Source organism: Pseudorca crassidens, chromosome 16 (genome assembly GCF_039906515.1).
Source record: "Pseudorca crassidens isolate mPseCra1 chromosome 16, mPseCra1.hap1, whole genome shotgun sequence".
In the NCBI taxonomy this organism is placed as follows: Eukaryota; Metazoa; Chordata; class Mammalia; order Artiodactyla; family Delphinidae; genus Pseudorca; species Pseudorca crassidens.
In genome coordinates this window covers 78,182,225-78,195,922 of record NC_090311.1, presented here as the reverse complement: position 1 = coordinate 78,195,922, position 13,698 = coordinate 78,182,225, and the positions used below count along the sequence as shown (strand labels likewise).

The window sequence follows — 13,698 nt, the reverse complement described above, 5'->3', positions numbered from 1 at the left end:
CTCAAATGGCACAGCAGGAATGTCTTCCTTTCCTGACCACCTTCTTTAAAATAGGGCTACCTACCTTCTCCATTCCCATTATCCTCTATCTCCAATTTTATTTTTCTCCATGTAATTTCCTATGATTATAAAGTAAATGCTATTTTATTGTTTCCTTGTTTATTGTCTGTCTCCCTAATCATATAAAAAGTTTCATAAGGTGAGAGGCTTTGTTTTATTCACTATTGTATCCACAGCACCTAGAATACACTCTGCTACAGAGTAATTATTTGATAAATACTTGACAAATAAAGGAATGTAACGGATAGTAGAAGAGAGAAAATATAAATACAAGCTACAGCAGCCAAGTGACTGGTTGATAGAGGTAGACTTACTTCTACCTGTACTTCCTTGCTTGCTGAATCATAAGCATGTATGTGTGTTTAAAATTAACCTCTTCTCTTAGCTTTCCTCTTCCACCACTAATGTACTCTACGTCAAATTTCCTTTTTTTTTTTTTTGAATTCACAGGTTGACAGAACTACAAGAAGAGTAGACAGCACCCACATATCCTAGACTTGAAGATAACTGGATTAACTAGATCATTGCATTACCCTCCTTTGGGAAAGGGTACGAATATATTCCAGTTACACACACAGTAATTTCATTATGTTGGTTGGAACATTTTTTAAATTGCATGTATGATGATGAATTGTATGTTGGCTAGCCAATGACCACATTGTTATTTTTGCCTACTCAACTTTCATTTTTCCTCCTTCTGTAACATCCCCTAATTTCTCTTGGAGAAACAATATGCAAATGCAAACAGGACTATTAACCAAATTGTCCTTTGGTCAAGTAGTGGGGTTATATGACCCTGCCTAGACCAATTTAGACCCTCTCTCCCAGAAATCTGACTCTTGTGTAATATTAAAATATGGGAAAATGGTTAATTTGATCCAAAATTTTGGCAGTATCATAAAGAGAATGGCCATTAGTTCCTGCTATAATTTGTCTTTTCTGAAATATGCTTCTTCAGCTTATCTTTCAATCTTGTGAGCTGCTCCACACCTTTTCTTAATAAAACTTCTCTTTCGTTTGTAAGCCAACAAAAGTACCCTACCTTAGGATACCTAAACCATTGTTTATTCTCTGAAAATGTGGATAATGTTGATCTAACAGGATTTCAGTATAAAGATTCAATGAGATATTCATTCATTTATTCAAATATTTGAGTGCCTACTATTGACCAGATCTATGGGGATACAGAAACAGAAGATATAATCCCAAAAGGTAAGTGTGAAAGAGTGAGGGCCATGACATATTGAGTGGACATGTGATCTGGACGTTCTGTGAAGGGATGGTCTTTGATAGAAGGAACACTTCCTTCTCTGTACTAGACTGAACCATATGAAACTGGCAACATTCAACCATTCTGATCTCTAAAAGCAACAATTTCATATGGTTAAGCCTAGCAGTAGAAAGGAAGCAAGAGAAAGCAGTTACAAATGCAGACAGACTTATAGACATAGGAGTGGGAATCTGAAGAAGCTATTGGAACCTGTGTTGTTTGTATGTAAAATGTCTAGAATGTTAGACAATAGTTTGCTTAGGTATAGATTTCTTTTTGAAGTAAGTTTATGGCAACTGTATTCCTAAAGGATTTTGTATAGAGGAGAAACATTCACTTTTTTGTATATTCTTGGGGCTGATGGGAAAAGGGGATGGGTTCCCAAATCTTTAGGTTTTGACTTTGTTATCTTTCTGCACAACTTACATTATTTGGAAAGTTTTATTTTTTAACCTTCAAAAATATTTAAAGGACTGGGGACTTCCCTGGTGGCGCAGTGGTTAAGAATCCACCTGCCAATGCAGGGGACATGGATTTGATCCCTGACCTGGGAAGATCCCACATGCCGAGGAGCAACTAAGCCCATGCGCCACAACTACTGAGCCTGCGCTCTAGAGCCCGTGAGCCACAACTACAGAGCCCAAGTGTCACAACTAGTGAAGCCTGTGCGCCTAGAGCCCATGCTCCACAGAGAGAAGCCACCGCAATAAGAAGCCTGTGCACCACAACGAAAAGTAGCCCCTGCTCACAGCAACTAGAGAAAGCCCGCACACAGCAACGAAGACCCAACGCGGCCAAAAATAAATACATAAATAAATGTATAAAATATATTTAAAGGACTAAGATAACCTATACAGTAACAAGATAAAAAAGGAAATCATGCTTACTTTTTAAAATAAACTAAAAATGAAAATCAAAGAAATTATAAACCCAACCAAATACTGAGAGCAAGAACACAACAGCAGCTTTTAAACCATTGTTCTTTTGAATTTGTGTTATTGCTACTGCCTTTAACCTACCATTGGTTATTCTGAAACGGTCCAGCGTGGACTATTGTTAGACTTAAGAACCAATGCTGCAGTCTTACTATGGATGGTGTTCTGCTTCTATCCTCAGGCTGCTTTGCCACCTGTCACAGTGAGCTACCCAACAAATGCTGCTGTGGAACCATGTACCACTAACAACGACAGCACACGACAATGCCATCAGCACAACTCAGAGCCTGGGTAGGTGTGTCTGGATAACAGAACCTAAGTTACAAGGGAGACTGATAAAATAAGTCCTGGGCATTTTCAACCTCTTTAGAAGAAGGAGTCTCTGCCTCAAAACCCAAATTGAACAATGAGAAATCCCCCAAACATAAGAAGGGAGTTCAGATTCTTAGGGTTCAAAAAGACTAATAGGTTTTCACTGCAATACTTAATACATTCCAATGATAAAGGATACACACAGGGTGCTGAGTAGAAATGGGTTTCCAAAAGAGTCGCAAGAGTCGCACCTGTAGAGAGCTATATAAAAATCTTTAGTACCAACGGAATCTGAAATTATAACCATACCTTGTAGTAACGGAAATAGTCTCGTTCTTGCAGCTTTTTTATTTTGGGGAAGATTTTGAAGGTGTTGAAGTTATCGATGCTATCAACATCACACAAGCAGTCATCCAGGACACCGGTGACCTAGGGGGAAACATGTATATAATTGAAAAGATGTAAACTACTGATGTTTCAATCTTAACAAATCTGTACTGTTACATAAAAAGCTAAATTATGCATTCAACTTCGTTAGTATTTGCTGATTAAGATATATAACATTTAAAGCAGTCACTTTTTTACAATGGTCAATTAAATAAAAAGCAATAGAAGGATTAGATATACCCATTCTGAAGAACTAAACATTCTTGTTCAGCGGTCAAAAAGAAAGCTATTGAATGCTTTCTCCCTTGACTAAACATATATAAAATCCAAATAGTCATTGGAATGCTAAGGCAACTTCTTCCAAGATTAACCTAGAAATCACAGGCTGTAATAATATTGCTGTAGTAACTCTTTCTTTTAGACTGCCATTTATGGAACACATACATGACAGGCATGATGCCAAGACCACTACATATGTTAACTCATTTATTCTTTAAATACCCTAAGAAATGGTATTATTATCCTCATTTTACATGTAAGGATATTAAGGCTTAGCAAGGTTAAAATAATTTTTCCAAAGTAGACATGAGACTTAAGTCACAAGTCTACTGCACTTTAAAATCTACGCTTTTATCCACTACTCAAAGTATACATTAATCGAAGAGAAATTGATATTTACAAAGTGAGTTCAGAGTCTAAAAATTCCATAAAACATTCTTCAGCTAAATTTAAAAATGGGACTCATTAATATGCACAACTTGGATGAATCTTTATGGAATTCAGCTGAGTGAAAAAGCGCCAATCCCAAAAGGTTACATACCATATGGTTTCATTCATGTAACATTTTTTTAATAACTTTATTTTATTTTATTTATTTTATTTTCAGCCGTGTTGTGTCTTCGTTGCCATGCACGGGCTTCCTCTAGTTGCGTTGAGAGGGGGCTACTCTTTGTTGCGGTGCGCAGGCTTCTCATTGCAGTGGCTTCTCTCGTTGTGGAGCATGGGCTCTAGGCACGCGGGCTCAGGAGTTGTGGCTCGTGGGCTCTAGAGCACAGGCTCAGTAGTTGTGGTGCACGGGCTTAATTGCTCCGTGGCATGTGGGATCTTCCCAGACCAGGGCTTGAATCGATGTCCCCTGCATTGGCAGGAAGATTCTTAACCACTGAGCCATCAGGGAAGCCCGATAGAACATTTTTGAAATGACAAAAGTTTAGAAATGGAGAACAGCTTACTGGTTGCCAGCGCTTAGGGACTGGAGAAGGGGATGGGAGCTTGATGGGGGGAGTAAGGTAGGAAGGAGGTAGGTGTGGTTATAAAAGGGCAACAGAAAGGATCCTTGCAGTGATGAAATTTTTCAGTATCTTGACTGGTGGTGGACACACAAACCTATACATGTGATAAAAGAATACAGAACTAATCCATAGGTACACAAATGAAACAAGTAAAACAGATACACATGATTGTATCAATGTCTATGTCCTAGTTATAATATTATACTATATGTTTACAAAATGTTACCATTGGAAAAAACTAGATAAAGGGTAAATGACATTTTTACGTATTATTTCTCACAACTGCATGGAACCTACAATTATCGCAATTAAAATTAAAATTAAAAAAAATGGGACTCAGCCTGTTAAAGGTTATTCATGTGATCCATAAGAGGAACATATGCGAAGAACGATCAAAAAACGGAAACTTCCCAGTTGTTTCTGTCTCACGCTTTTTCCCTAGGAGTATAAATGTGTCGCCAAACTCCCTACAACATAAAGAGTTAGAGCTATATTATCTTGAGATAAAGAAAAGGAATCATTATCAATAATTGTGGCTCTGAAGTTCTTCTATGCTTTGCTATCCCACTTACTAAGATCCTGTCACTAACTCCACCAAATTTCATTCCATTGCTCTGAGCTTACTGCTTACAAAACTTCAAATTCTAGGCCCCTAAATAATAAAAGGGGGGAAAAGAGGAAACAAAATACACACCAAAAATCTTTCTAGGCTTTAAAAATATTTTACCCACGACTGCTCATTCTTACAAATTCTTCTTAAATTGTTAACTTTTAGTTAGTAAACCACAGTATTTTTAAAAATTTTAATTGCGTAGGGGCTGGAGTAAGGCATACAAAATTACTGTGAACTTATTTCCAACTGTTAAAGGCTACTACTAAGACAAACACTGTATATAACCAAATTTTAAAAAATAGAAATTAGACAGGAAGAAGAAATAAAAGGCACCCAAGTTGGAGAGGAAGAAGTAAAATTTTCACTATTTGCAGATGATATGATATTATGCACAGAAAATCCTAAAGAATTTCAGACTAAACACTGTTAGAACTAATAAACAAGTTCCAGGATACAAAATCAATACACAAAAATCATGTGTAGTGCTTCCATACACTAATAACAAACTATCAGAAAGAGAAATTAAGAAACAATTCATTTACCATTGCAACAAAAAGAAATAACACCTAGGAAAAAATTTAACCAAGAGGTTTAAGACCTAGAAACTATAATTTATTATGGAAAATATTAAAGACACAATAAACGGAAGGCTATTCCATACTCATGGATTAGAAGAATATTGTTAAAATGTCCATAGTACTCAAAGCAGTATAAAGGTTCAATACAATCCCTATCAAAATTCCAACAGCATTTTTCACAGAAATAGAAGAGTCCTAAAAATTTGTGTGGAATCATAAAAGACCCAGAACAGCCAAAGCAATCTTGAGAAAAAACAAAGCTGGAGGCATCATATGCCCCAATTTCAAACTATATTGCAAACCTAGAAAAACAAAAACACACAGACCAACAAAACAGAATAAAAAGCCCAGAAAGAAACCCATAAATATACAGTCAAGTAATTTATGACAACAGAGCCAAGAATACACAATGGGGAAAGGATAGTCTCTTCAATAAACAGTGTTGGGAAAACCAGGCATACAGCCACATGCACAAGAATGAAAAGTGGACCATTATCTTACAGCATACACAAAAATTAACTCAAGTGGATGAAAGATTTGAACATAAGACCTGATACCCTAAAACTCCTAGAAGAAAACACAAGTGTTAAGCTCCTTGACATCAGTCTTAGTGATGATTTTTTGGATTTGACACCAAAAGCAAAGGCAACAAAAGTAAAAACAAACTAGTGGGACTACATCAAACTAAAAAGCTTCTGCACAGGGCTTCCCTGGTGGCGCAGTGGTTAAAAATCTGCCTGCCAATGCAGGGGACACGGGTTCAAGCCCTGGTCCAGGAAGATCCCACATGCCGCGGAGCAACTAGACCCGTGAGCCACAACTACTGAGCCTGCGCGTCTGGAGCCTGTGCTCCACAACAAAAGAGGCCACGATAGTGAGAGGCCCGCGCACCGCGATGAAGAGTGGCCCCCGCTTGCCACAACTAGAGAAAGCCCTCGCACAGAAACAAAGACCCAACACAGCCAAAAATAAATTAATTAAAAAAAAGAAAAAACTTCAAAAAAAAAAAAAAGCTGCACAGCAAAGCAAAACCACTAACAAAATGAAAAGACAACCTATGGAATGGAAGAAAATATTTGCAAATCATATGCAGTAAGGGGTTAATATCCAACATATATAAAGAACTCACACAATTTAACAGCAAAGAATAATCTGATTAAAATATGAGCAGAGAATCTGAACAGACCTTTTTCCAAAGAAGACATATGGGTGGCCAGCAGGTACACGAAAAGGTGCTCAGTATCACCAATCATCAGGGAAATGAAAATCAAAACCACAATGAGATATCACATCACACCTGTCAGCATGGCTATTATCAAAAAGACAAGAAGTAACAAGTGTTGGTGAGGATGTGGAGGAAAGAAAACCCTTGGGCACTGTTGGTGGGAATGTAAATTGGTGCAGCCACCATGGAGAACCGTATGGAGGGCCCAGAAAAAAATTAAAAATAGAACTACCACAAGATCCAACAATTTCACTTCTTGGTATTTAACTGAAGAAAACAAATATACTAACTTGAAAAGATATATGTAGCTCCACGTTCACTGCAGCATTATTTACAATAACCAAGTACAGAAGCGATCCAAGTATCCATTGATGGATGAATAAAGAAAATGTGGTATATATACACAATATATCCAGTCATGAAAATGAATAAAACCTGGCCATTTGCAACATGGATGGAACTTGAGGACATAATGCTTACTGAACTAAGGGAGAGAAAGATAAATACCATACAGTCTCACTTACACGTGGAGTCTAAACAAAACACAACAACAACAAAAATCAAAAAGAAATCTAAGCGTATGCATACAGAGAACAGATTAGTGCTGTCAGAGGCGCTGGGGTAGGAGGTTCAGGGAAATGTGGGAAGGGGGTTAAAAAGTATAAGCTTCCAGCTATAAAGTCAGGGGGATGTAATGTACAGCACAGTGACTACAGTTAATAAGACTGTATTATATATTTGAAACTTCCTAACAAAGTAAATCTTAAAAGTTTTTATCACAAGAAAAAAAAATTCTAATAATGTATGGTGATGGGTTTTAACTAGACTTATTCTGGTGATCATTTCACAATATATAGAGATACCAAATCATTATGTTGTACATCTAACATTGATACAGTATTATGTCAATCATATCTAAATAAAATTTATAAATAGAAATGGAATACCACCAGTATCTTTGAAGTCCCTTTTTAATTATATCCATCTCTCTCCTCTTAGAGGTAAAAATTTTACTTTCGTTTATTTCTTTTCTTTATAATTTCATCACATATGTATCCCTAAACAATGTACTTAGGTTATTCTTTCCTGTTTTTGAACTTTAACATGAACGTAATCTAATGTGTGACTTCTTCTGTGATGTGCTTCTTTTGCTAACATTTTACTTTGGCATTTACCCAAGATGATGAATTTTATAGTAGCTCATTTATTTTCACTGCTGTAAATGTTACATTATCTGAAAATGTCATGATTTATTTGTTCTATTGTTGATCTATTATATACGGTAAGCAGAGAGATGGCCCCCCGAAGATGTCCATGCTCTAATTTCTGAAACCTGTGACTATGTTAAAAGGGACTTAGCAGATGTGATTAAGTTAAGGAATTTAAGATGGTGAGATTACACTGGATTATTCAGGTGGAACCAATACAAAGTTCTTTATAAGAGGGAGACAGGTGTGTCAGAGTCAGAGGAAGATTGGAAGATTCTACACTGCTGGCTTTGAAGATGGAGGAAGAGGCCACAAGCCAAGGAACACAGCAGCTTTTAGAAGCTTGGAAAAGGCAAGGAACAGTTCTCCCCTAGAGAAAGGGAGAAAGAAGCCTTGTTCACACATTTATCACACCTTTAAGACCAATTTTCAGACTTCTGGGCATAGAACTATAAGATAATAACTTTGTGTTATATTAAGCCACCAAGTTTGTAAATTTGTTACAGCAGCAATAGGAAACTAATACAATTCATATTTAGGTTATTTCCAGAATCAGCTAAAGAATAATGTCATACAAACATTTTTGTACATATCTCCTGATATATATGTGTGTGTAAGACATCCTCCAGGTTATACGCTTAGGAGAATTACTAGAAGTACATGTTCAGTTTTACTAGGGAATGACAGGCTTATTTCCAAAACAGTTGTACCAGTTTACAACCCTACCAACAGTGGATGGGAGTTACTGTTGAATCATATCCTCACCAATATTTTACATTAATCTGTTTTCATTTTTGCCAATCTAGTAAGCATGAAAGGGTCTCTGATTTTTTTTTGCACTAATGAGGTACAAAATTCTAATGTTTTATAAAACATTTCTATTCTTGTGTAAAATGTCTGTTTATATCTTTTGTTCATTTTTCTATTGGGTTGTCTTTTTCATATTGACATGCAGTAAAAATACTGCTTTTTCCCTATTCTGTTTTAACCTTCTGGAACTCCAGTCATCATATCAGACCTTCTTACTCTATTCTTCACATCTCTTAAGCTCTCTTAAACATTTACCATCCTGTTATCTTTCTGCGGTTCATTCTGAATAACTTACTTGCACTTCTCTTCCATTCATTTATCCAACATATTTATTGAGAGCCTAACATAAGCCCTGCACTGTTCTAATTACTGGGAATGTAATATTAGAAGAAAGAGAATTCTCATAGAAGAGAAAAACAAATGAATGACCAAAGTATAGAGTCTGTCAGATAGTAATAAAGTGATATGGAGGAAAACTAGAGAATTGAGACAGGTGTTACAGAATCGGGGCTGCTAAATTTTTAAACAGGGATAATTATAGAAGGTCCAACTGAAATTTCAGCAAAACTTAGAGGGGAAGGAGCGAACCAATGCTTTTTTGGTGGGGGGGTGGTGGTGAGGGGGGCCGGGAGAGGAAGAAGCATTCCAGGCATTGGGAATACTAAATGCGAAGGCCCTGAGGCAGTAAGCTTTGCCCAAGGGCTCAGAGAAACAATAAGGAGGACTACATAGTAGGTAAAAGGAGAATTAGAGGACCTTTATTAAGATTGTGGCTTTTCTGAGTCTGGTGTTTTCTCACACCAACCAATTCTCCACCTCTCCAACATTAACTGGGTGCCCAATTCAATTCTGATATCACATGGAATTAGAGCAGACCCCAAAGATTAAGGGTGTAGACACAAAGGACTGCCCCGACTTAAGATGCCAGCCCCAAGCCACCTGTAACTGACAGACCGGCTATAGAGAGGGGTTCCCACAACTTCCTTCTCAGGTTTGATAATTAGCTAGAATGGCCTACAGAACTCAGGAAAACACTTTACTTACGTTTACTGGTTTACTGCAAAGGGTACAACTCAGAAACAGCCAAACGGAAGAGATGCACAGGGCAAGGTACTGATTGGCGTATGGGGGGAGGGGGCAGCGTGCAGAAGTTCTGTGCCTCTGCACTGCTCTCCCAGCAAGTCTATGCGTTCATCAACCTGGGAGCTCATCGAATCTCACTGTTCTATGAGTTTTTACAGAGCTCAATCTACAGCACCCCTTGCCCGAACCTGGAGATCAGTGGGTAGGGCCGAAAGTTCCAGTCCTCTAAGCACTTGGCCTTTCTGCACCAGGCTCATCCTGAAGCTCTCTAGGGGTTCCCACCTAAGTCACCTCATTAGCATAAACTCAGCTACGACTGAAAGGGGCACCCCTATTTCTCAGGAAATTGCAAGGCTTTTAGGAGCTTCGTGCCAGGAATAGGGGATAAAGAGCAAGTATGTTTTTGTACCGTGCACAACACTGAGTGAGGCAGGAAGCCACTGGAAGAGTTTTAAGCAAAGCCTAAAAGGAACATGGAGTACAAGGCAAGGATGAAGGGTTTCTCTTTTATATTGTATGGTCAGGGAAGGCGACAATTTAGGTAAGTGGACATGGCAGATAAGGTGACGCTTTAGCAGAAACCTAAGAAAGTGAGCGAGTGAACCACATGAATACATGAGAAGAGTGTTAGCTCGGCAGAGGAAACTGCTAGTCCAAGAGTCTCAATGCAAGAACACATTTGCCATGTTTGAGGAACAGCTGGGAAGTCAGCTTGGCTGCAGCATAGGTTTAAGGGGGAGTAGACTGTGGGAAGAACAGATTTGAGGGGGGAAAAAATCAGGAATTCGGTTTCTGATACATCAAGTTCGTGATACCTATTAATTATCCAAGTGGAGAGGTTGAAAAGGTAGTTGGATGTATGGATCTAGAGCTGAGAATCCTAGTCTGGAGATTCTGAAAGTCAGTTATATAGATGGTATTTAAAATCAAGAGACTAAATGAGATGACAAAGGTGGAGAGAAGAAAGACTACAAGATTTGAACCCTGAGGTTCAACATTAGCGGTTAGGGACAGAGGAGGAACAAGCAAAGGATTCTAAGAAAGACTGGCCTGCAGAAAGACAGGGAAAAAAATCAGAAAAGTATACTATCCTGGAAACCAAAAAAAGAAAAAAAAAAACCAAGAAACATATTTCAAGGACAGTGAGTGGTGAGCTGTGAAAAAGTCTGCTGATTGTTTTTTTTTGGGCAGTGGCCTCTCCCGTTGCGGAGCACAGGCTCCAGACACACAGGCTCAGCGGCCATGGCTCACGGGCCCAGCCGCTCCACGGCACGTGGGATCCTCCCGGACCGGGGCACAAACCCGCGTCCCCTGCATCAGCGGGCGGACTCCCAACCACTGTGCCACCAGGGAAGCCCTGCCGACAGTTTTTAAACCTTAGCTTTTTAAACTACTGGCTTTAGCATCAAGGAAGACATTAGTGACCTTGACAAGAGCAGTTTTAAAGAAGTGGTAGAGCCAAAAGTCAGGCTGCAATGGGCTGAATGATCAGAAGAGGTAAGATAAAGGTAACTCTTCTGAGGAGTTTTTCTATAGAGGGGAAAAGAAAAACTGAGCAGAGTCAGAAGAGATGGGTGGCTCAAGAGAGAAATTTAAAATAGTAGAATTAACAGCATGTTTTATGATGACAGTAACAGTCCATTAGAGCAGGAAAAATCAATGATCCAGGAGAGAAAGGGAAGATTTGCTCAAGCCATGTCCTTGAACTGGAAAGAATGGGACTAAAATACAAGTGGAGGGATTGACCTTTGATAAGAGCACAAACAGTTCATCCATGGTAATCTACAGGAAGTCAAATTATGTGTGTCAGAGACTAGTAGGTGGACAGATGTGGATTATTCTGATTACTCCAACTTTGTTGGTGAAGTATGAAGCTAAAAGTGATGGAAAAGGAGGTGTTGGAGGGTCAAGTAGAAAGAAAAGTACATTAAATGGATGTCTGATTCAATAATCATTTTTTTCTGCTAGGTATAATCAGCTATTTAATCCATCCATTGATTTCTTAATTTCATTTCTAGAACTTCTATTTCATTATGTTTTAATCTTTTGGGTAATTCTTTAAAATTTCTTGTTCTTTTTCATACTTTCAAGGCTTTTTATTTAAACACATTAAACAGTGATTTTAAATTATGTCTGATATTTTCAAAATCTAAGGTCATTATAGGTCTATTTCTATAATCTATTATTTCTAATATCTCATTCATGGTGCCTTTGTGTGTTTTGACTATTAGCTTATTCTTCCTGACACTTTATCTTCAAGAATTCTTTAGGGCCTGGGTTGAAAATAAATCCCAGTATATTTGGATATTTGCTTTTACCAGTAAACTGGGAGCGTACCAACCTGAGGCTGCTACAAATTAAATTTCCCACTTAAAGCTTTTCCCAGTACAGGTGGCATGAATTTGCCCTGTATAAGGGCTGGTTCATGGTTACAAATTCTCAAGGTGGTTTTTTTTTCCCTTCCCCTAGCAAGTTTCTTCACTTTCCCCTTACTTGTGGTGGGTTTCATTTCTCATTTACCCTTGTATTGAAGATGTAGCTCTGTGGAGTCCAAGCTTTATGGTGGGGCCTCCTTTTATTTCCCTCTCTTTGGGCAGACACACGCTTTATTTGTTCACTCCACTCCATGCAGTTGTTAAAGCAGAAGGCTCAAGGTGTTCAGAGTTCGGGGGAAGTCCTCAAGGTAATGGGACTGAAGCAGCACTGTTTGAGTCTCAAGGTTCTGGCTTTCCATCCTGGGGGGGTGCGGGGCGGCTTTATGTATTCCTTGATTTCCTGCCACCTCAGAAATGCATTTTAAAAAATTTAAAAATATATCTGACTGAAGTTATTTCTTTACAGGAAGATTAACTTGTTATATCACTTGTATGCACTATGTTTTTAGTTCCTATGTTTTGCCATAATACAAAGCACATTTGCATTTCATTTATAAAACATGGGGTATGTGGTGTACAAATGCCTATCATTTCGTGTGCTTAAAAATAATTTTATGCTTTTAATGTAAGGAGATAATATTCAAAATATTCATCTCCTTAACTAAGTTCTTCTGAATAGAAGTACTTTTTAAAAAATCTAATTCTTCCCTTTATTCTTTACCGTTTTTCTTCCAATTTAGTGTATGAAAGAGAAGAGAAAGAACTGGCTTGGTTCCATCTTTTTATTTTCCTGGGTCTCCCTCTGCTCTATTTCTATACTGCAAAGAAGCAAGCATGCTGAGATGCACTGTATAAACCAGAAAGAAGCCTACTGGGGCTCCAGTCTAATCTTGTTCACTTACTTAACAAGTGTGATATTTATCATGTAAGCTCTCTTAATGTCAGTTACCTCAATCGGCCCACAGATATGTCAAATAAAATGAGATAATGTATATTTAAACATGTTACAGATTAAAGTACTATCTAAAATATGATCCAACACTATATTAGAAAGTACCACTGGAAACAAAAAACATATGTATTCATTTTTGAGGACTGTTTGGTACAATGCTACCTTGAATATGTGCAAATCTTTAACTACTGAACTATATATATTCATTTGGACATAATGAAACTTAAATTACATATATTCACTTGGATATAATAAAACTTAAAGTACACATGGAATTATAAAGCATTAATACACATAATTAGTGATAGGAACCTAAAACAAAGCTTCTACATTGGTAATAAAGTATACAATTAATATATGCTATACAAAGAGAAAATGAGAAAAATCAAAATTTAAAAAAATAGCTAAATGTAAATTCTACTCAAAAAGAAACGACCCACTAATAACTAGAAAATAATTTTGCCAGACAATTTGGAAAATATACTTTTCGTAAGTCTGGTAGATATGCCCAGATTGCCACTATCTATTTCAGTGTTTCCAAGTGGGGTTAAAAGATAGTTACAAGGGTAACTGCATTAGTTACTTGCAAGGTTAGTTT

At 37.6% G+C, this 13,698-nt stretch overlaps 1 protein-coding gene across 3 annotated transcripts in view; it reads right to left on the bottom strand.

Annotated features, from left to right (window-relative positions):
• ERO1B (endoplasmic reticulum oxidoreductase 1 beta) overlaps positions 1-13,698 on the bottom strand; it is a 64,020-nt gene that overhangs the window by 48,748 nt on the left and 1,574 nt on the right. For all 3 annotated transcript variants that reach the window (XM_067711020.1, XM_067711021.1, XM_067711022.1), the window contains exon 2: positions 2,887-3,006. In XM_067711020.1, coding sequence (XP_067567121.1) covers positions 2,887-3,006 — 120 coding nt within the window. The remainder of the gene's footprint in view (positions 1-2,886; positions 3,007-13,698) is intronic.